This window comes from Varroa destructor, unplaced genomic scaffold (genome assembly GCF_002443255.2).
Source record: "Varroa destructor unplaced genomic scaffold, Vdes_3.0 BEIS01000006.1, whole genome shotgun sequence".
In the NCBI taxonomy this organism is placed as follows: domain Eukaryota; kingdom Metazoa; phylum Arthropoda; class Arachnida; order Mesostigmata; family Varroidae; genus Varroa; species Varroa destructor.
Window position 1 is genome coordinate 11,572,130 of NW_019211459.1, and position 21,364 is coordinate 11,593,493.

Below are 21,364 nucleotides of genomic sequence, written 5' to 3' on the forward strand. Positions count from 1 at the left end.
TAGGGTAGACAGCATTGAATAGCAGCAGTAGCTAGTGAAGAAGAGAGCAGCAGGAAAACAGACAGGAAAGACAGCAACGACGATGGAACGCGAACGACTTAGCGCTAAAAGAAAAAAAAAGAGAAGAAGGAGATAGAAAACGACAGCCAGCTAGACAAGCAACGAACAGAGGCAGCAGAGTGCTGCTAGCGGAGAAGCCGATCAGTGCTTGCCGACCAACCAAGAATCCGCCTTCAACTGGGCAGGCAAACAGGCTCCCTAGGAAGCCACTCCTTGCCTGGCCGTCCTCCATCCGAAGCTCAACAGCAGCCAGCCAGACAGCCATACAGGCAGCACCACTAAGAGAGAACTCCGGGTCTTCGACCGGCCCAAGCTTCCAACTCCCGCACCCCAATCCCCGCTAGATCAGGCCTGGCAGGACTCGCCTGCCAACGAGTCATCCGCTTTAGTCCCTGCCAAGCTCCCCCCCCCCCCCCCAGAAGGCTGTGCTGCCTCATACCCCCCGAATAGAGGAAGAGAGAAAACAAGAGAAAGCGCCCTCTTAGGCACCGACTGAATTGCCGAACTGGTTGCCGAGCTGGTCGTCCAGACTTGGCAGACCCAGATCCATCGAGCAAAAGCGATTCCTACTTCCACCGCCCTCGGCCCCGACCTCCCCACGCATACAGAGGAACCGACCAAGGAGCACCAAGCGTATGCCCAAACAAGCCCACGTCTGATTCTTGTTCTGGACCGCTGCTGCCGCCGCTACAGCTCCACCAAGCATTCCGCTTCAGGCTTTTTGGACCCTTTGGACAGATTGACAAAACTAGCGGGCTGGATAGTGATAGTGGCTCTACGTTGGATAACACTGTTGGGCGTCGAAGGACGAGATGCTGCTTTTGAGGTTTCCTTTTGCTTTAATGGTAGCGATGGAAGCAGTACGCCTTACACTGTTTACTGAGCGGATGGGAAGTAGAGTTGGATACGACTTGCGCGGGAACGGACGAATAGGATCTATCACTAGTGAAGCATCAACTAGCTAGCTCAGCTTTCACACAAAAGGTTCGTCTCTGCTGGTGTTGCTGTTCCTCACCAGTCGCACTGTTCAGTAAGTTGTCAAGATGTAAGTTAAGCTTGCTGGGTATGTGGAGAAGATAACAACAAAGACGCGATGACCGTTGTGTTCTTCTATTGAAGTGAATGAAATACATGTATGAACAATGGACAACATATTTCTATAGCGAGTACGATACTTTTGCAATCATTTACTGGTAGATGTCGCATTCAGTTATGTATTGGTAGTACTAAAAACTGATAGAAAGTGGTATGACACCATGGACTATATAATAATAGAATAGCACTGAATTACCACAAGCTATCATTGATATGGACCTGTCATAGGGGCAGTGCTTGCCCGTAATTCGTGTTATAACCGAAAAGCAAACCGGAAAAGGACCGATTCAAAACGTGGTTGTAAATGTTGAACTTCTAGGAAATCGCTCAACAACATGTAGGTGCACGTCTCTGAGGCTAACACAAGAGAATATTGTTAATAAAACACCGTTTTTTTTTTTGAGAAATCCTTCTGATGTTCGGCTGTAGCATGTAGCCAACGCTGTAATCTCCGTAGAAAGCCAACGCAGAAAACGGGGTAATAGCTGGCGTTGGGAGTCACCCTGACAGATGCCCCGCTCAATATTGCATCGCTCCCCCATACCGACCGATCGCCTGCCCGCACGCGTGCCACAAAAAAACCGCAACTACAAAAAAGTGTTTAATAGCGTAAAGGCCTAGGGGGTCTCTGACCGTAAGAAGAGACCGACATTGTGAGGCGGTGGGCAGTTTTGATCTGCCACTGAAGACTGCGTTCTCAAATTATTATTACCTTGTATAATGCACTGGGTTACGCACGCTGTTTCCTTCTACATCGGAAAAATGCTGCGGTCAACGTCACCGCAAAGGTTGTCGGCCATCGTGTGAACAACATAAAGAGTGACAGCATGAGCTAACGGGCAATCCTTGCCAGTATAGCTAATTAACTAACTGGATAGTGCCGATGCGGGCTACACGAGACTCCGTTAGAGACGGCCGCTATTACTAAACATTCGTAACCTTGTCGAGTCATCCCAGCAATCTGCCGTTGGTGGGGGTAGGACTCGTCACCTTTGCCATATGTAACCGGTTTCAAGATTGTGGCGCCTGCGTTCTGTACTAAGTCGACTATTATTCCAACTATTGAGTACTATCATTAACCGTACTAGTGCTGTAATATATTGCATAGGTAGCGATCTCCGCGTTGGCTACTTGTGTTATTACGCTTAACACAGTTAGGTTTTAATGCATCCCGCAGTTCACGAGTCCAGCCTTATGCTGTCGCAGTGTTAAGCCTGCTTTTGACGATGATGACAAGCTGGTGAGCAAATCTACTAGTGTGCGACTTTCGGATGTTGTGCTGCTAAATGAACGCCGGAGCTCGAGAGCAGACGGGCCAACTAGTCCTGTGTCCTACTTGTGTTAGCCCGCTGTGGCGTGCATGGCCTGCGGAGCAGATGTGTGGGGCCCCCACAAGCACTAGCAGTAGCGGTAGTGGTACCGTTAGAAAAAGAACAGACTCAGCTCCTACCGGATGGATATAACCGTGCTGCAGAGAATCACAGAACTGAACAGGCAGTCAGACAAGCATAGGCTCTTACACAGGAGATTCTCATATATATATATATACATATATGTATGTGTCCATATATATAAAGTAGGGAACACGAGCGAAACAAACAGAGAGACAACGCGCGGGTCGGGGTCAAAAGCAGAAGCCGAAGTTAGACGGGCTAGCGGTAGCAGGCGTCTGCAGGGTGCGCCACTGTTGAGGTATATATATTAACACTGTAACATTGTTTCAAGTTTTTGCCGTAAGAAGTAATGCAGCGACGGTCAGTGCTACGATGGTTGAGCTTTAGAAGGTCTCATAGACTTAGTCGAGATACGGAATGTTCTCAATCGAATGCATCTGATGGGGGTCCACAGATACAACGCCAATATGTGGCTCAGGAACATGAAAACGTTTTGCTAAAATTCATTCGACAAACAGATAGCCGAATCTTTTTTAATGATGAAACAACTCGGTGAGGATCTGCAGAGCGCCTCTGGCTCGACCTCTTACAACGTCTGACGCACCCGGGTGTGAGAATAGTCCGTAGACAGCTAATAACGACTCCGGATCCGTGGTAGCAATAGCAGTGGGGCGGCATTTTCTCAGTACAAAAATGGAAAAAATCGTCATTTAGGGCGTCCATTGCATACTGCTTCAGACCTGTACTAGCTACGAAGGATACCAGCCGATCTCATTATACCATCTCGCTGCAACATGACCACTTACGTGCCCGCTTGTGAAGCACTCGTAATACCTTTTCTTACTTTCTCTTTCGCTTCCGTGCTAATAACTTGCATAGTTGTTGTCGGGTAAGGTCAATTGCTCGTTCAGTAAAAGGCTAAAGGTACAACAACTATTGCCGACTTATCTGGCGATGCAGAAGAGCATCCCTCTGGTAGCGCTATCGACCATAGGTGTTCTGGACTGCAAATTCTACTATAGCTATCGCTAACGTGGCATTAGGGCAATTCTAGCCCCGTTATTTCCAGTAGATTTTCCGACGATCTTTTTCCATCCTGACTATAAATAACAACGTGGGTTAGAACCATAACAATGCCATGACGATAAAGACAAAAACGATTAGGGCTACTACAGATGCTGCTGCTGCTGTTTTGTCAACGAACAGCATAAACAATACTGTACAAAACCTTTACTAGCAATAGTAGTGCTATTTGTAATAAACAGGAGCTCTCAGGATGACAGCTACTGCCATCGCCAACATCAACACTGCTGTACTGAGCAGCCTTAGGTCGTTTGTTGTTCGGAGAGCCCGTAACGAAGTGAGCCTGGGCCGATGAGAGTCAGGATGTGCCAGCAGCAGCGCGAATCGAGAACGCCAGCAATCCCTGTGTGCCTGCTGCCAGCTTGCAGATCGGAGTACCGTCGAGGGCGATCGGGAAGTTGGGCTGAGCCCACGAGCACAGACAGACTGTCGAGGAGCATGACAGCGTTCCTTGTTACCCCCAAGCTGTTATCCCGTCTGACCCAGCAGCAACTCGATGCCCTGCCCTTCTCTGCGCGTTGTGCTGCACCGCTGGCTGGCTGGCTGGCTAGCTGAACGACCCGACCGACCTAGCGAGTGAAGTGCTCAGCACGAGGGTAGGCTTGCCAGGCTGCTGGATGATGGGGTAACAACAATATTCGGCAGCGTCGGGTTAGAGCCAGCAAGCAGCGGGCTAGAGAATAAGCGACCGCACACGCTCGTTCTAAGTCTGTCTGTTGTGTGTGAGTGAGTGCTTGTCGCACCGACGAACGAGATGGTCGTAATGGCGCTGGCAGCAGTGTAGTGCTGCTAAAAGTAGAGGAGATGCTCGTGCTGTAGCTTCCATGAGGCGACCAGCAGCAGTAAGCTAAGCCGACAAACAGTCGCCGCTGCGCGCTTTCTACGCGTGGTTGTCTCTGAGTGTGCATGTGCCAGTCCCCAGTTGATGACGATACCGAGAGTGGCCGGCTTGCGAGAGTGTGGCGATGCCTGTAGCAGGATGTGTGTACTTCTGCCGTGTCGATAACTGCGCAGACCGAGTGAGCCATGGGCGATTGCGGTGCATTTACCCCTATTGCCGGTTTGCTTGCTTTGTGGACTGGTCTTTCGACCACTCAGCCAGCAAATATAAGCCGACAGGGAGATAGCTTTGTCGGTTGGAACCGAGGGGTAAGCAAGCGGGGGTATGGGAAATGTGGACGAAGGGGGTAGATAGAGCCAACAGGGCCTGTTACCATCACTATCACCAGCAGCAGCAGCAGCAGCAGCAGCAGCAGCACGAGCCCTGGGTGGAATCGACAGGCGTAGAGACAGTGCCGTAGTATGATGGGAAGTAGGCTCTTCGTAGGATTTTGGGGGCGGGCAAGAAAATCGTAAGGCGCCTGAACGACGAGGAAAGACTTTGATGTACGTTTCTCGTAGAATGGGCATTGTCGAAGTTATATGCAAAATTGAGAAAAACAACGCAGAAAAAGTAAAGTCCGGAAGACAAAGCGAATAGCAGCGCGGAGTGCAAGACCGATATCGCATGAGTTTAAATTGCTCGTTCAGTAATACAATGCGGCTTCTGATAAGAGCAGCTACTGCGACATTTTGGTTGTATATTTGCATATTGGTTGCGGATGCCCACCTTCGACAAAAGAAACCCGCGTTGGCTTTGGTGAGGGTATAGTTTGCCACCCTAAATGAGCTAAAAGATCTGATATCGAAACGAAATCGTACCGTAACACAACGGGATAATTTTGAGATACTTTCCTGAAGTGTAATATAAGCGTATATTTTGTTATACTTTGCGATCATATTGTTGTCAAGACATACTGGATCCTTATTTGCCTCATATTTGCCAACAATGAAAACTACTGACCCGGGCACGCGGAAGCTTCGATCACCACTTCGTATGCGTATCTTTATCAGTCTGTCTCAATTATTACACAGGATATCTTAAAATAAGCAAGTTATTACGAATGTTTACAATGAACGGTTCGTAAATACTCTAAAGTGTTCACTACAACGAACGTGCACGTACTGGCTAAGAACGATGCAAAACCCATTATGCACTCTGCTAAATGCTATATACGGTACTGTGTGCTCACTCTACAAGTACATCTGTTGGTTATGCTGTATTTTTAATCGAGTAGACCCGTTAAGCCAAGTAAATTTCTAGGACAAACTACTAACCCCTATCGGCCACATGCATAAATGGAGAGTGTTACAGCTGGACAAAGATAACTTGTTACTTTGTCAAAATGTTTGTTGAAACTGTGGCCGCCAACTCCGAAGCTAAACAAACGCATAAAAAATCTCTTGTAACAAGTTTCTATCTCATTCAGCCGATTGTGTATTGTAAATTAGTTGAGACGTACGATGCCGACACAAACTAGTTCCAGATTTTAGTCGGCGAACTGCGTCACGATCGAGTAATGTAGGCCAGTATTTTTTTGCTGTCTGTTTGCACTTTTGGGGTTATTTTTGTTTTTTCAGTCGTTGTTATTGTTACTGACGCTGTCTTTGTCATCATCTACTTCTCGTCCGGTTTGTGAAACCAGCCTCAAAAAGTACGATGGGGGACGGCAAGATGTAGTTTCCTGTAGATTTGCTTTTTTCAACTTACATGCTTCTTTTTTGCTATTTAATCTTGCCCGCAACAGTTTCCGCTTCTGCCGAAACCAATGTGTTTCTCCTCGCTTGTGCTGTTTCGTCGAGAGCTACACCGGTGATCTAAATGAGGTGTTGAAACTAGTACGCCGCAAAGGCGGCACAAGACGGAGGGCACAGCAAACATATAGCACGGGCCATTTCCCTTGCACAGTACGACGCCGTCACGCCGTTAGTACTACGCTGGAATGGCCATAGAAACAGCACCGTGTCCAATGTCTGAAAGACTTGCGGACGACTCACACAGTCAGGCACGACCGGAATCGGCCAGAGGCGACGCTACCTAGTGGGAGCGATGACCAAAGAAGGAGGATAGGAAGATAGGCAATGATGAAATATCGCGGCATTAGAAAGGGGCTCGAGCAGCGCATTTCTGTATAGTTTCTGCTGCTATTTCTATTGATGCTGTTGCTAATGGTCGATGTTACTACTGCAGAAGGTCCCACTGTGCCCGGTACCTCGGGAATGAATGGACGATGCCATGGACTTGAGGGATTGTTTCTCATTTTGCTGGCAGCTTAATTGGCGATTGTTGGTGTTGCTGCTTAACCGTTTGTTATTCTACTACAATTTTAGTAGCGACGACAATAGCAACATCCGCGATGGTCGCAGTTAGTGTTTGAGTGTACGGTATTACGGCAGCGGTCGGACGCTGAATGTATATCTATGTGTATGTTTGCGTATGTGGCACGATGGTAGCAGCTTTCTCGGTCGAGAATTTGTAGTAGTATCACAAGCAAGCTAGCTGCATTGCCAGTGGCATAGGCCTTCGCGTACCGTTCGTCGCACTGTAAGTGAGCGGACGACCGACAAGCGGCGAGCCGGCAGAGAGGCCGGCGCAGCTGCTAGAAAGCACAAACATGTTTCTCTACTGCCAACAACAGCAGCAGCCGCAGCAATAGCAATAGCGTTCACTACTGCGGCCTCTTAGATACTCTTCAAACTCTGGCCCCTTTCGAGCGACCCTTACCCCGGTGTTTCCCTTGTACAAGTTGCTACGTTCAAGAACGGTAGCAGCAGTGGCCCTCGAACCTCGTCGATGGTGGCTGGGGGATGGCTGCCAGACACTTGTCGTCATTGTTGTTGTCGTCGTCGTCGTGGTCCGTACTGTAATGCGTGCTGGGAGGCTGCTGGTTGCAGCTCCGAGGGAGACTAAGTCCTGGGAGGAGGCAAGGTCCAAAGCTCAGCGGTGGGGGCCGCAGCAACTGTATCACACCAGTAGTAGGCCCTGTAAAGAAAACCCACGAACGGACCCCGATTTGCTTGTTCGCAGTACAAGCAGCAGCACGCGGAAAACAGGAAAACGAAACAGCGCCGACGCCGGTGCTGCTGGCCCAGGCTTACTGTCACGCTTGAGGCTTGAAGAGCCTGTGCTCCTCTTAGCCCTATCTCGCCCCTTCGCTTTCGTGCCTGGGTTAGTTGGACGGCTGCCTGCCGTTAGCCTGCTCGCCTGCCCCTTCTTGCACAGCCCTGAACAATCCCAGGCAGAGGCTGAGGTTAAGGCTATTCCCGTTACCCCATCCCATGCCTCTATACAACCCTCCACTTGCCACCCAACTTCCCGGCACCCTGACACTCATTCTTACTTCCCCCCTTCCCTAGTCCCTTCTGGTCGTCGCTCGAAACCCGGTGGCGCGAGGCGATGGTCGCTCGTTGCTCTGCTGCAGTGGAAACGACGGCGATTCGACTGCGGCTGCAACGCTGCACTCTGCTCGCTAGCTGCCTAGTTGGCGCATGAGAGGCCAGAGGAACACGGACACACATACACATTCATAGAGGCGCACACACAGGCTCAGACAGAGAGCAATGGGAAGATGCACGGAGGTAGCACCACGAAAAGCGACCGTTGATCGACGGCTCTTGGCTAGAAGAAGCTCCTCCGTGCCATACTGGTGGGGTAGTCTCGACTCGGCTCGGTCGGTTCGGCTCCTTCTCGGGCTGGCTCGATTCAACGGAACGGGACGGACTGGGGGGTACTCGACCCATTGCCGCAGCCGCCGAAGTGGTGGTAGGGTAGCAGCTATTCGTTTCTCGGTCGAAGGCTAGATCGCTTTCTCTTTCTCGTCGACAGGATGGCTTGCTTGCTCAAAGTGCCGCTGAGGCCTCCTAGCTCCGTAGTGTTCGGCGACTTGCTCAGTTGCTCAATGCACTATGAGCGTGTGTGAGCGAGCGTGTGTGTGTGTGTGTGTGTGTACGTGCGTATACTGCTGTTCCTCTATGTAGCTCCTGGGCGTGCGTCCGTGTGTGTATAGAATGTGTGCTGATTCATCGCTGGGATGGGAAATCCTTGGGGAGCAGAATGGCCGTTGAATGGGGCTGTGCCATGGCAAGCCGAGGAGAGAGCAAAGTGGGATGGCAATGGCGGGGGGAAATAGCGAGGTAAGAGCTGTGGGGTCCAGACGAGAGCAGTGACGGTGCCGCATCTGGGGGCGTCGAACGAGAGAAGACGCTTGCCGCTTGCTGCTCGACAACTGCGTAGCCCTGGCTCTTGCTAGCGAGTACGACCGGCCGTCCAACCGACCATTGCTGCTGGCTGAAGCTGCAGCACCGCTGCTTGACTTGCTCTCAGGGATATAGGAGATGGCGTGAGGTAAGGCGCGGTAGGGGAACCAGGGGTAAAGTCTGGGGAGATCGAGAAGAGGGGACACTACGGTTGGGGTTAGAACGACTGCTGCTTGTACTAGTGAGCCAGCCAGCCAGTCAGCGAGCCAGCTAGCTAGCGAGCTCACACAGTCGCTTGCTTAGGCTTCGCATCGCGAAGGGAAAGCCCCTCGCTTTGATGGCGACAGCGGCGCCGGCCTCGGAAAGACCTCGCTGTGCTGCTACCACGTAGAGCGGCTTGCAGCAGTCCTTTTGGGCTTTCCGTCGGTACGGTTAGCTGGTTGAAGGGAGCAAAGCCTTTGATGCGGCCGCCCTCGGGGGCTGTGGTGGCTTGACGGCGGCGGCGACGGCGGTGGTAGCAACAAACGGGAGTGGGACTAGGGCTGAAGCTTGAACGCTGCCGTTCCCGTCGTTGCCTTCATCATCTCGGTTGCAGGTCGGAGGCGGCTATGCCATTGCCGACAGGGCTGCTGCTGCTGCCACGACGATTTGACGACAACGACGACGACGACCACCGTTGCTGCCTCCACCACTGCCGTCATCATCAACAGCAGCATCGCCGTTGCAGCCGTGAAGTGAAGCCTAAAGCATGTACTGTTCTGTCGCTTCCTCTGTGCACTTGTGCGTGGCTGTAATCTTACTCCTGCTGCAAACGAAGTAGCAGCAGTATTTTTCCCGCCCGTCAAGGAGTGTGATGTGGTGCAGTGCAACGTCTGTAATGCTAGCCATACCAACACGCCATTGTCAGCATCGCCCAGATCGCACTGGCGGCAGCAGCAGCAGCACTGTCAGATATACTATGAACCTTATACCTTTGCAGCCTGAGCAATGGACTGCTATTGGTTGGCTGTCTGGAAACGTGGCGTACATTACATACACTGGCAACATAACACCAGTGCAGTCCACCTCAGACTCTTGAAACGAGACAGGGGGAATGAAACGGGATGAGACGCGACGGAAACAACACTGCGAGCAGAAACCAACAGACTTCGTTAAATTCGGTCTGACAGGGCCGTTGTCGGGGGAAGGGGGTGTCGGGATCGGCAAGGGTTCGGCGAGGCATCGATCCGACGTCATAAGGCCAAGGGGTTTGGCGAGGCGATCCAACACAAGCCGGCTCGATCTACGAAGGGCCCTGCATGGCATCAGGTTTTTATGTAGATCTTTTCAAAACGACGTTGTTTGCTGGAAATAGGCTAGCTGAGTGCGCGGCACAGTTCAGTATTATAATAATTTTCATAATTTCAATCTGTTGACTACGAATTTATAGACAAATCATAGCTTGTTTTGACAAAATTAGGGGACTAAGCCTACCTGTACCTAGCTGTTTAGCTATTGTTATCGTTATCATCGCTGTTCAATTTCATTCATGAAAAATGCCATGGGTCTGCCTGTGAAGTAGCGGGCAGTTTTTTTCTCACAGTCACCGTTTGTGTGAAAATATGAATTAAGTATATATACGAAGTGTTTTCTATGTATTTTTGTGTTCAGCTACCATGACAACTCCAGTGGAAAATTTCTTCGGATGCAGGAAAGATTCTACCATGATAGTTTGTCGTGGTTAAAGGACAACATGTTGCGCCAAAGAGTGTCAGGCCGTTTCGTCGGACAAGTAGAGTTTCCATATTTGCAGCTTTTCTAGATTATTTGGTAACCGAATTTTTAAAGGTGATCATTGTTATTGTGGGTTATACATTGACAGAATTTGTAAATTCAGCTAGACTACCAATGCATATATCTATTCGCTGTTTTGAAAGCGAACACTCGCACCTACGTAAAATACACGGATCGATAGGCTGATTGAAGTCATGCAAGGATGTTACGCTGGCATTGTCGAAAAACTCGTATCACACAACAAACGTCTGCTTACATTTGTATTCAATGTGAACTTTTGTATGCCATAGGCTCCCGAAAAATGATGAGCCTACTCAATCTAGTTCGTCCGTAAAATCGAAATAATCAGCACTGCATCCTATGGTAAAGTCTCCGTTCAGAAAGCATATGTGTAACGGCATATAAAGTATACCGGACACCTTGCCTTCTTCTTCATTTTCTTGTCTCTTCTACGTGTAGTTTCGTGGCTAGATCCTAATTTTCAGTGAACGTTCTCCAATACGTTGAGTTGTTTTGTGTCAGTCAGTTTCGATTCCTACTACCAAAGCCACTGTCGATTCAATGACGTAAGCACAGTTGGCCAGAGGGACGGCAGCAGCTACTGCAGCTGTAGCAGGTTAACAACGGCCTACGTTCTCGCGCGATTACATTTACATATGTGTGGGGAAGGGATGGGAGTGACTGGATGGCTGGCTGACCCGTAGCGCGGCTCGGCTGCCTCCACAGACCCGTTAATTCTCAGGTGCTGTTTATCTTAACCGAAACAATAGTGGCAGTAGGTAACAGACAGATAACTAGGTACGCAAACGCCTTGTTACCTAGATGCTGTCGTGTTTTTCTCCCAGTTAACAAAATCCCCAAGTCTCAAGCGTTCTGTACTTGTGCTCCGTAACCGGGGCTGCGTACGTTTATTCGGCCCCTTCCACTTTTTGCTATTGTTTCTTCATGTTACTTGGGCAACCTCTGAAGCCCCGCACCGGCCAAACATCAGGAACCAGTCGCTTGCTCGCTAACTCTCGATGTCATGTTGTCTGTCTTTCTGTCTGTTTGCGGGTTTGTCGTTTGGCTCACTCAAGGGAAAACGGTAGAATGGCTACACCAAGCGAAGCCAGCAGCAACGACAGCGGCGGTGGCAAAGGCTAGGTTAAGCCTTCTAGAGTTTTGTATCAAGCCTCGCTACTTCTCCAGAGCCCCCTTCAGATTTCCACTTTGCCGTCGTCATTCCTTCGGATAACGACGCCATTCGGGGGTCCTGCTGCACTCGTCGCCGTCATTGCCTCGCCTCGTGCCTATGCATTACTGCTCGCGCTCATCTCCGTCTTTGTCTGCTAATATTCCTATGTATGGTGTTCTATGCGCTGTGGCGGTTTTTGTTTTCGCTCGTTGGTTCGGTGCTTTCTGCAACCAGTCTTCGAGCTTGCTAGCCACGAATCTTCAAGCTGCAAGGAAACCTTCGAGCTGCTCGCTGCTCCCCGCCGCTGAGCTTTTTTTTTTGTACACCAACGAGTACATCGACACACATGGTAAGCTACACCGTCAGCATCTACATCACTGGTGAGACTGTCACGCTCGTACGCAGGCACAGCGAGGATATAGAGAACAGGCACTAGTAGGCTGCCGGCATTTTGGGTGGCGGCACTCACATGCGAAACTTACCTTTGCATTTCGACCCTAACCGCCCTCGCGTCGCCATTTGAGTTCCCCCTGAGGAACGAATGGCGAGTGAACCAGCCAGTCAGCGAACAGCGAGTATCGTGTAGGCAGAGCTGGCAGTTCGACCCGAGAATGGCAAAGAGTCGGCTGCAGAGACTACGAGGGCCAAATGAGGGCTGCAGCGGCAGTGCCTTTAGCAATGGTAGTCGCGCGACGGTGCAGCACGGCGCAGCTCGGCTAGATCGAACCCTGAGGTCTTTTCGGCCGGAAAAAGACGGCGGTGGAAGGGAATGTCAGCGGTGGCGGAAGCAGTAGGACGGCAACACAGAGAAGATAAAGACAGAGAGATCTCGGAAACACGAGATGGGATGGGATGGAGCGAGATGCATGGAAATGGTACTACAGAAACCCACAGGCAGCCTCGCCGGCATTTTCGTCGTCGCAGAAGCTTTGTCAACCCATGGCCCCTCCACTATGCTCCTTATCCCCAAAGCTTCACTGCTGCTAACGCCTTTCCCAGCCAGTCTTTCCTACTTAGGACCAGGGTAAGGACCAAACTTGGGAGTCGCTTGCTTGCTCGCTTACTGGGCCCGACGGCCGGGGCTGAAGAGCGCCAGCAGCGATCGACAGCAACGACGGGAGAGCGAAAACAACGACACACCACCAAGGCCTGGAGACAGGCCGGCTGGGGGGTTGGCTGGCAGGCTTCACAATGGCAAAGTAGCGGCTGGCGAACTGAGTGAGGTTGGGGTGTAGCAGCAGCAGTGTTGTACCAGCACTGACCTCCCTTCGTTCGGCCAAAAGCGGCAGGCGGTTGACGACGGCCTGGTATCGTTTCCCCGAACCCCTCGTCCTCTCTTGCCTTACCCTCAACCCCGTCGGGCCTGTTCTGCACATTCTACAATACAGCAAACAGCCATAGCCCACGCCACTACTGCCACCGCCACCTAACGCTGCGCTCTGGACATCCAACCCGCCTTATTGCTTATACCGCTCAATCCTGCCGCTCTCTCAATCGTTCTGACTCTTCGCTAGCTGACTCGTTCCCCAAGTCCCCTTCGTTTCCCTCTCATCAATTCCCTTTCTTCCTCTTTCATTTTCTCTCTCTATCTGCTCCTCTCTATTCAGTCGTTTTCCTCCTTTTCACTATCACTCTCTCGTCGTTCTGCAGCGGGAGTAACACCCCCTTTTCCCCCCAACGTTCGTTCGTCCCAGTTCGTCATCGTAGTCGTCGTCGTCACCACCGTCGTTGTCCCACTGGTCCTCGGCACATCCCTTACCTCCTCTCCTAGCGAGCCCACCAGGCCATCCTAAGCGATTCGAGGCTTGACTGGCACACTCCGGTTGGTTACCTCCTACTTCCCACACACATACTCCCTTCCGGAAGGGCGTCCCTATTGCCTTCATCGTCGCTGGCCCTAGTGGCTGCGGTGGTGGTGGCGCTGGAGCTACACTATTATCAGAGAGAAGTAAGGAAAAAGGGAAGGCAAGTAGCGAGTAAGGCCAACCAAAGTACTCGTAGGATGATAACTACGGCGACGAAGACAGAGCCAGCAAGCAAGCAGGCCAAGGGACACGATGCGAAGGGGAAAGAAAATGCGAGAGTCGGGGATAGCAGCGGTTGGGAGAAGCTAAGCACAGTGTCAGGGACAGGAACGGGGGACTGGCACCCTAGCAAAGAAACAGGGAGTTCTTCTCAGGGGCCCATCCATGAAAGGTAGCGCCTGAATACTCCATACTCACCGCTCCTTCACTACTGACTGCTCCCGCATTCCCTCTCTAAGGATAGAATGGACGGACGACAGTCGGGCCGTGGGTTGGTTGTGGGTCGATCGTGGGTCGACGGTGGCCGACAGTCGCAAGTTGGTCAGGCCTTCTTCCCCTTTTCAGTCTATAGTCTCTCAATAGTGGACGATGCTGTGATGTGCTATTGTAAAGTGAAGCAGGATCTGACGTTCTGTTTGCCGACAAGCTCTGCCGAAACCGTCAAGCTACTATCGGCGGAGGCTGATGATGTTGTTGGCATTCCTGTTGTTGTTGTCCCTGCTGTTGCCGAGCATTGCGACTTGGCGCCGCAAACGGCTACCAAGCAGGCACATAGACAGACAAACAGGCGAAACTAGAAAGACTTTCACGTCGATCAGTGGGAGCAATGTCACAGCTGCTGCAACCAGCGGTCCAACGTTGCCTCTACGAACAGACGTAAACAGGCAGAATGATTCTGTGAGGATGACATGGATCGGATAGTTACCACGAGTAATGTGGAGCACTCCCACGAGGCAGAGGAAAAACGAAAGCAAGCCTTCCTCATCGTGCTGTTACCGTCAGCAGTTGCCTAATCGCATACATTTGCACAGCAGTCGCATATAGCAGGCATTGTGCATGTAAGCTTTATAGATGCAGGTTGACGTGCCAGTGGTAGCAGAACGCTCGGACAAAGAAAGGCGGTCGTTCATCTGGATACGATACGTATTTGTACTATAGAAAAAAACCCGATCAACGAGTGGAGTTCATAGGGATTTCACAATGTTCATTAAAAGCCGAGCACGCCATGGGCCGACAGGCGTTATTGGTTGGCACTTGTAGATAATAGCACGGAACTTCATGCGTGAAGTGTGGCTGCATGACGTGTCTTTTTCTTGACCACTTGATTATAAATGCGATGACGATCTCAGCAAAGTGTTCATAATAAACGTTCACTGAAAACAATAGCTTCTAAATATTTTCATATTATCAGTTGTGTTACTGTCATATCACCGCGTAAGAAAGTGAACGGTCCGATATAGAGCTTTGCGACGACGGCAAAGCGGAGCGATTTGAGGCATTGCCAAATAGGCGCGTCCGTGAACAAGTTGCAAATGATTAATTCTTTACAGATTATAACATAGGTTTAATAGAATGTCATTCCATGCTTGCACTTGAGGAACACCAACTCGTGTTCCTCTTACGCCGCAAGTCTTTTGTTGTCCGGCTCTCCCGTTGTTCGTCAGCGTCGCCCAGAAAACAATATGTTCATAACACTTCAAACAGCAATAGCTAAGTCCATCGATCCGCAATCCTGCCTGAAGGAGCTTCATTCAGAGCTACGAAGCTAACGAAACTAGCCAAACTGACGCGACGCCTTTAACGTTGCGCGAGAGCTAGTGCACATTGTCGCGTTATGAGAACAACTAGGTGCACATGTAAGTTTACGTGTTCGGTCTTTGTCATAATGAAGTCTGCATGTAGTAAGGCCGCCGTTAAGATCCAACTCATGCACCCCCACGTCCCCGTCGACTTGTCCTGCCGTTGATACGTGTTAGTGATCATACCCGTATGCGCCATGAGGGCTGTTGTCTTTCATTGTTGTTAGGTAGAAGGATAGCTGAAAAATAAAAGTTGTTATACTGCCTCGGTTATCTGCAGTAGACCCTCCGGAGCCTGTTCCGACCTGCTGGTCGGCCGGCGCTGCAGCATCAGCATGCCCTTATGGCCCTTATCGGCGTGCCTTACCGATGCAGAAGCAGCAGTTCTGGCAGTTGGATGCGTATACCTCGATAGAGTAGGCCAGCTGAGTGATACAGAGCAAACACGGCTGGTATTCCTGCTACTTGCTACTTTTGTTCGTACTAGTATTTTCTGTTCCTGCTGCTTTAGCTGCCTGTGGACTAGTCGTTGCCAGACATGTAGAGGTTGTGAATTGCATATCCCGTTGTTCGTCCCTTCGGCTAACGGGCAATTGTGGGCTGCTGCCGTTGCTGACTGCAGATCCCCCTGGTCGCGTCGGCCCAGGCCCTCAGACCCTCCGTTCTGCCGACTCGCGTATGTCGTATCCTGGCTGTTGTCCACTCTACCGACAATCATCCCAACGCATCTGCTTAAGCGTTCCTAGCTTTCCTTCGGGTGCTAATACTGCTGCGACACCTAAGTAAAAAAATCGCAATGGTGCAGGGAGTCAGCTTGTAGGATGCAGAGGAGTCCCCTGAAGTCCACAATTTCCCTGTCGCAGGTCGTGTGGCCACTACCCTTGAGCTGGTAATGCTGCGCCTGATCCACAAGTCGCAGGCGCTTTTGCGAGCGGTGCCGTTTTTATATCGAGAATCGCGAGCGACCAGCATACAAATAGGGCATGTCGCTTCATCGTTGCTTAAACGAGTAGAAAGCCAGGCGCGAAACACGACCGAACAGTGTTTGTAGCCTGCTCTGGCTTTGTCACTGGCGACGTATCCCACGAAAACGATGATCTTATTTGGCTAGTACGAATCTAGGATGACTAGGATGAACTAAGCAAAGCTGACCCAGGTTAGCGTAGCGTAAAAATGAACAGAGGTTGCGAAGTTGGCCGCGAGAAAGCTGTGTTTATCTCTCCTTCTTTTACTTGAAGTTGCTCTGTTCCTTTTTGCTGCGGGCGACACCCGTGGCCTAGAATAGCTAGATTTAGGATGTGCAGTGCCAGTCATGCCATCCACAGGCTGTACAAGTCCGAATCCAGAAATCGTACGTGTCTCAACCATTGAGCCAATCCGACAGCTTCAAATCGTGCTAACAGCGACCAAGCTGTTCCCGGTTATTTCTTGTCGCACTCGCTGCAATAGGCGTTGCGTTGCTTTGCTGATGCATAAGCCTCCCATCCAACTTTCCTCTCCAGACCCAACTACCCCATCTAGCTATCTTAGCTAACGCTGAGGACGGCCTCAGCTGCGGTACGAAAGCGAGTACGAGCTCGAGCTCGCTGTGCCGGCGGCGGCAACGACGGGTACGCTCTGAAACCCGCTGAGTCGGATGTCCGATATGCGAAAGTTTGAAGCAACGAGTCGTGCTCCCGCTGCTGATGCTGCTACCACAGTGAGCCTGGCTTCTTCATGTCCGTAACGGGTCGTCGAATCGTATGTGAATGGAGTGCGTGGCAATAATGTTCTGCAGCAGTAACATCACCTTTGTGCATCTATCGTTAGAGTAGTGTCGTCGATGGTAAAGTAGATTGTGTCTCCAGAGCTTTTTGTCATCGTAACGTCACACGCAGCTGTATATCGCTATAGCCTATGATTGCATTGGCAAAGCTTTTCGATTGCCGTCCATTGTTTTCTATATAGACACATCAAGCCAGCAAAGGCTAGCCATCGACTAACACCCAAGAAAGTCTGTGCTGAGCTAGTGGGTGAACAGACACGAGCATCCGCCAGCGAAGCGTTATGGCCTGGCCGAAAGACACACAAACGCACATTTACACACACACACACACACACACACACACACATCCAGACAGTTCAGCCAGTGCCGACAGCGGCTCAGTAATACTCTATGGTATTCTGCAGACAACATTGTACCTTCTACTGCCGGCCATAACATTGTATTACCAGTACTACAACTAGTATTAATAGAGCTTCACTATGAAAAGAGACAGGAAAAAGTGCTAGCGCGACCAGTGCTGAACGCAATTGCTTTACCGGCTTGCTCCGAAGCTTCGGAGTCCTTTGGGGTTAGTCATTCTAGGGATAAGAACGGAAGATAAGCGGGAGAGAGCGGGCGAAATGGAGGCCCAAATGCCGACGACCCTGACCATCTGCTGGGACTAGAGCCGGCCGAAACGGCCAAATAGACTGGAGCCATAGCAAGCAGCGAGCTCGCTACTAAATACCAGCGCTGTTACGGAATGGAGGTATCCAGTCGTTCATTGATGGAAACCCCTGTATATTTGCTATGCCTGCCGCTGGCTCACTTGAGCTCCGGCGTCGGCTACTGCCTAGTTCGCTCGACACGACTTCTCGTTGCTTCAGCCCGCTGTGTTTCTATGAACGAGCGTTCTATGTGGCAGCCGCCAAAACACTCGGAACGGCATGGGCAGTGCAGTAATTTCAGCCAGTTGGGTCTATCGAATGCAAGAAGCGAAGATATATATATATAGAAAAGCGAGAAAGCGCATGTGCTGTACTTTACACGGTTATGCTCTTGCCGAGGGTCGCTACCAGTAAACACACCTGGTGACCGGCACGAGCAGCCACATACAGGAACGCTGCTATATACATATATATATATGTGCATATAAAATAGATAGAGTCCAGCAAACGTTACCGATGAAGCTACTGTCATTATATAATGAAGGAACGCCTGCCGCACAATGATTGTGTATTTATGCCACTGTATATATACACGTTATGTGATAGTGAGTGCACAATGTAAATGTTAACGCTACATTTTTTGTTTACAAATTTCAATGTGTGCACGTTGCTCATAAAACAAGCGAACAATGAGTAGTAATCTAATAAATAAAAAAAAATCTAATAAAAGGGCGAATCGAGACGACACATACACACTAAGCAAGTAATTAAGCTGCGTGCATTTCAGGCTAGCTCGAAGCATGTATGTAATTGATCATGCGTATAGCTACCATATGCACCGCGGAAACGTTCGAAATAAACTATGGCTAAGTTAAAATAAAAGGATCTTGTTTCCTGTGGACGCTGACAACGAAAAAATGTATGCATGTACTCATTGCTAGACGAACTAGAACACCGACCTGGTGCTAAACGTTAAGATACTGATACTATTTATTCCATCTCGTGTTAGTGTAATTCTTCAGCTCAATATTACTAAGCCATTTTTATTTTACGATTTCTATGGTTTAGGTGTGAAGCTCCCAGCATCACTATCCAAAGTGTTGGCGGGCCGATCTACCACGGGACAGCTGCATTCCGATACGTGCTAAAGGACCACAAGATTTTCGTGAAGCAGGCCGCAGCAGCGGCTGCGGCGACAGTTGCCAACGCACAGCATTCCAGTCTTGGAGGCAGCAGTTCACGTGGCGGTCAGAGAACCCCACAGCATCCGCAGCTACAACAACACCATCCGAACCAGCAACAGCACGGAACGCACAAAGGCGCCATCAAGCCAAGCAAAGGCCACGGTCGCGCTCGCTATTTCGTCTATCATCGGAGTCCGGCTGGAAATCGGGCGTCGTCCCGGCCAAATAAGGGCAGTAGCGGTGGCGGTGGCGCGAACCCCAATCCAATAGCAACGCAACAACAGGCCGGACAGATCGCGCTTGCCCAACTCAACCAACAACAACAACAACAACAACAACAACAACAGCAGCAACAACAACAACAGCAGCAACAGCAGCAACACCCAGCGGGCGTTGTCGCCGAGCCCGGAGCCGGACTCGTGGGCCGCGTAAGTCAGCTGTCGGTATCTGCCGTGTCAAATCTAACGCCACTGCTCGGGCTGGGCGCCCCGCCAGTTTCGGCTGAGCTTCCCCTTGTTGCGACTGACTCACCGCTAAACCAGCTGGCTTTACAGGGCCTCGCCATGGGCCAGCGCGTCAGCACTGGGCTTAAAGTGGTGTCCGTTGGAGAAGATAGCAATGGCAATCAGAGGTACGACACGACCACGGTGATGACAATTACTGTAGTGTGCATTAGCTGTTGTAGCCAATGATAGACATAAGTATGAATAAGAAAGCAAGAAGTATACAGGCACAATAATGAGGAGATACTCACGCTGGAGAAAGCCAGGCCAGACGGCATATAAATGTGTCTTCTGAAGGTATCATTAGCTGGCGGGCTATTTGAATCTTGTCCCAAAGACAGGTCAAGAAAAGCAGTACACGGTAGATATCAACTCTAATAATGATTTTATCCGGTGGTTTTATGGTGTACACAACAACTATATCACAGTTGTGGACTGCACGCATCGAAGTTCCACTAATCAATATACAACGATTAACCAGCCATATATATTATTGTTGCATATGAAGATATAAAACTGTATATGGAAAATGCAAAGGAGTCGCTAGAATTCACGATGCAATTCCCTAACTAGATTTAGATCCAAGCAAAATTTTTCCAGCTGAGTTAGAGAGCTGAGCATCTCTTACGTGCATATAAATTTACGGCTAACTAACGTCACGACAGTAAATGAAGAAACGGTTGCTGCGGACTGGTTCTTTTGTTGTACGTGAGATAATTAGCCAAATTCAGACGTATGATTTTACTGTTTCTGTCAACTTGCAGGGCCGTCGTCACACGGGATCAACAGAATTGTAGAGATCTTCAGCGACCAGCGCGGTTAGGCATGCTTCTTGATACGCCAGCTGCCTCACTCGAAACACAGTTACGTCACAGTTGGAACCCTGACGATCGATCGCTTAATATATTTGTCAAGGAAGATGACAGACTGACGTTTCACAGGTTGATAAACGTGCTATCTTTTAGTACACGACAATCTAAATATTCTAGCAGTATGATCATTTGGTTATTCGTTCATTATAAACTGAGCCATGTATTGGCTCGGTCTATAATCATGAAGGCAATAAAAAAAATCGTCTAAAATTATCGCATATAACATATTAAAGCAAAAGAATTCAGATGGTCTAGTTTGTGTGAAGTGCCTTTTATACATGTGTCCCATTAAGGCTGTTGAGCCCATGCCTTGTATTAGGTACGACTATATTCCGATAGCCCTTGCCAAACACTAGTTAACAAATTGCAGTTCTAAACACAGTTTCTTTCCCCGTGTTATTGGCACTGTTCGATACCAATTGCAGGCATCCCGTGGCCCAGAGCACGGACTGCATCCGCGGGCGGGTGGGTTACACTCGAGGGATGCATATGTGGGAACTAAAATGGTCAACTCGGCAACGGGGCACGCATGCCGTAGTTGGTGTGGCTACAAGAGATGCTCCTTTGCATTCAGTGGGGTATCAAAGTCTTGTTGGCAGTAACGGAGAATCATGGGGCTGGGATCTTGGACGAAATCGACTTTACCATGATGTGAAGAACAACTTGCCAGCGACATACCCAGTTCTGGCCCAGGGCTCATCCGACGAAGTGTTTCCTGTACCGGACGTGTTCCAAGTTGTCCTTGACATGGACGAGGGGACGCTGGGTTTTGTTGTCAATGGACAATACCTTGGAGTAGCTTTCCGAGGACTAAAAGGCAAAAAATTGTATCCTATTGTGAGCGCGGTGTGGGGTCACTGCGAAATCACGATTAAGTACATCGGCGGACTTGATCGTAAGTACATAGTTGAATAACGCCGTAAGTCCATTATGTAATTATAGGTATACTTAAGCTAGCTCATAACTGGAAATTAAAATTGCTTGTGTTGTTATTGTTTAAAATGTTCTGGTCGTCCATATATTTACAGGGTGCTTCGAAATCTGAGGACAAAGCTTAAACGAGAACAAGCATTTTTCCAATGTGTATAAATCGACCGTGGTATTTCGCTTACCGCCAGAAGCGGAAATTTGCGA

General features: G+C 49.9%; 1 protein-coding gene across 1 annotated transcript in view; it reads left to right on the top strand.

Annotated features, from left to right (window-relative positions):
• The window catches only part of LOC111252756 (uncharacterized), a 47,011-nt gene that overhangs the window by 19,184 nt on the left and 6,463 nt on the right, over window positions 1-21,364 (top strand). Inside the window, exons 2-4 of the mRNA XM_022811136.2 lie at window positions 18,740-19,486; window positions 20,123-20,299; window positions 20,656-21,125. Of these exons, the coding sequence (XP_022666871.1) occupies window positions 18,740-19,486; window positions 20,123-20,299; window positions 20,656-21,125 (1,394 nt within the window). The remainder of the gene's footprint in view (window positions 1-18,739; window positions 19,487-20,122; window positions 20,300-20,655; window positions 21,126-21,364) is intronic.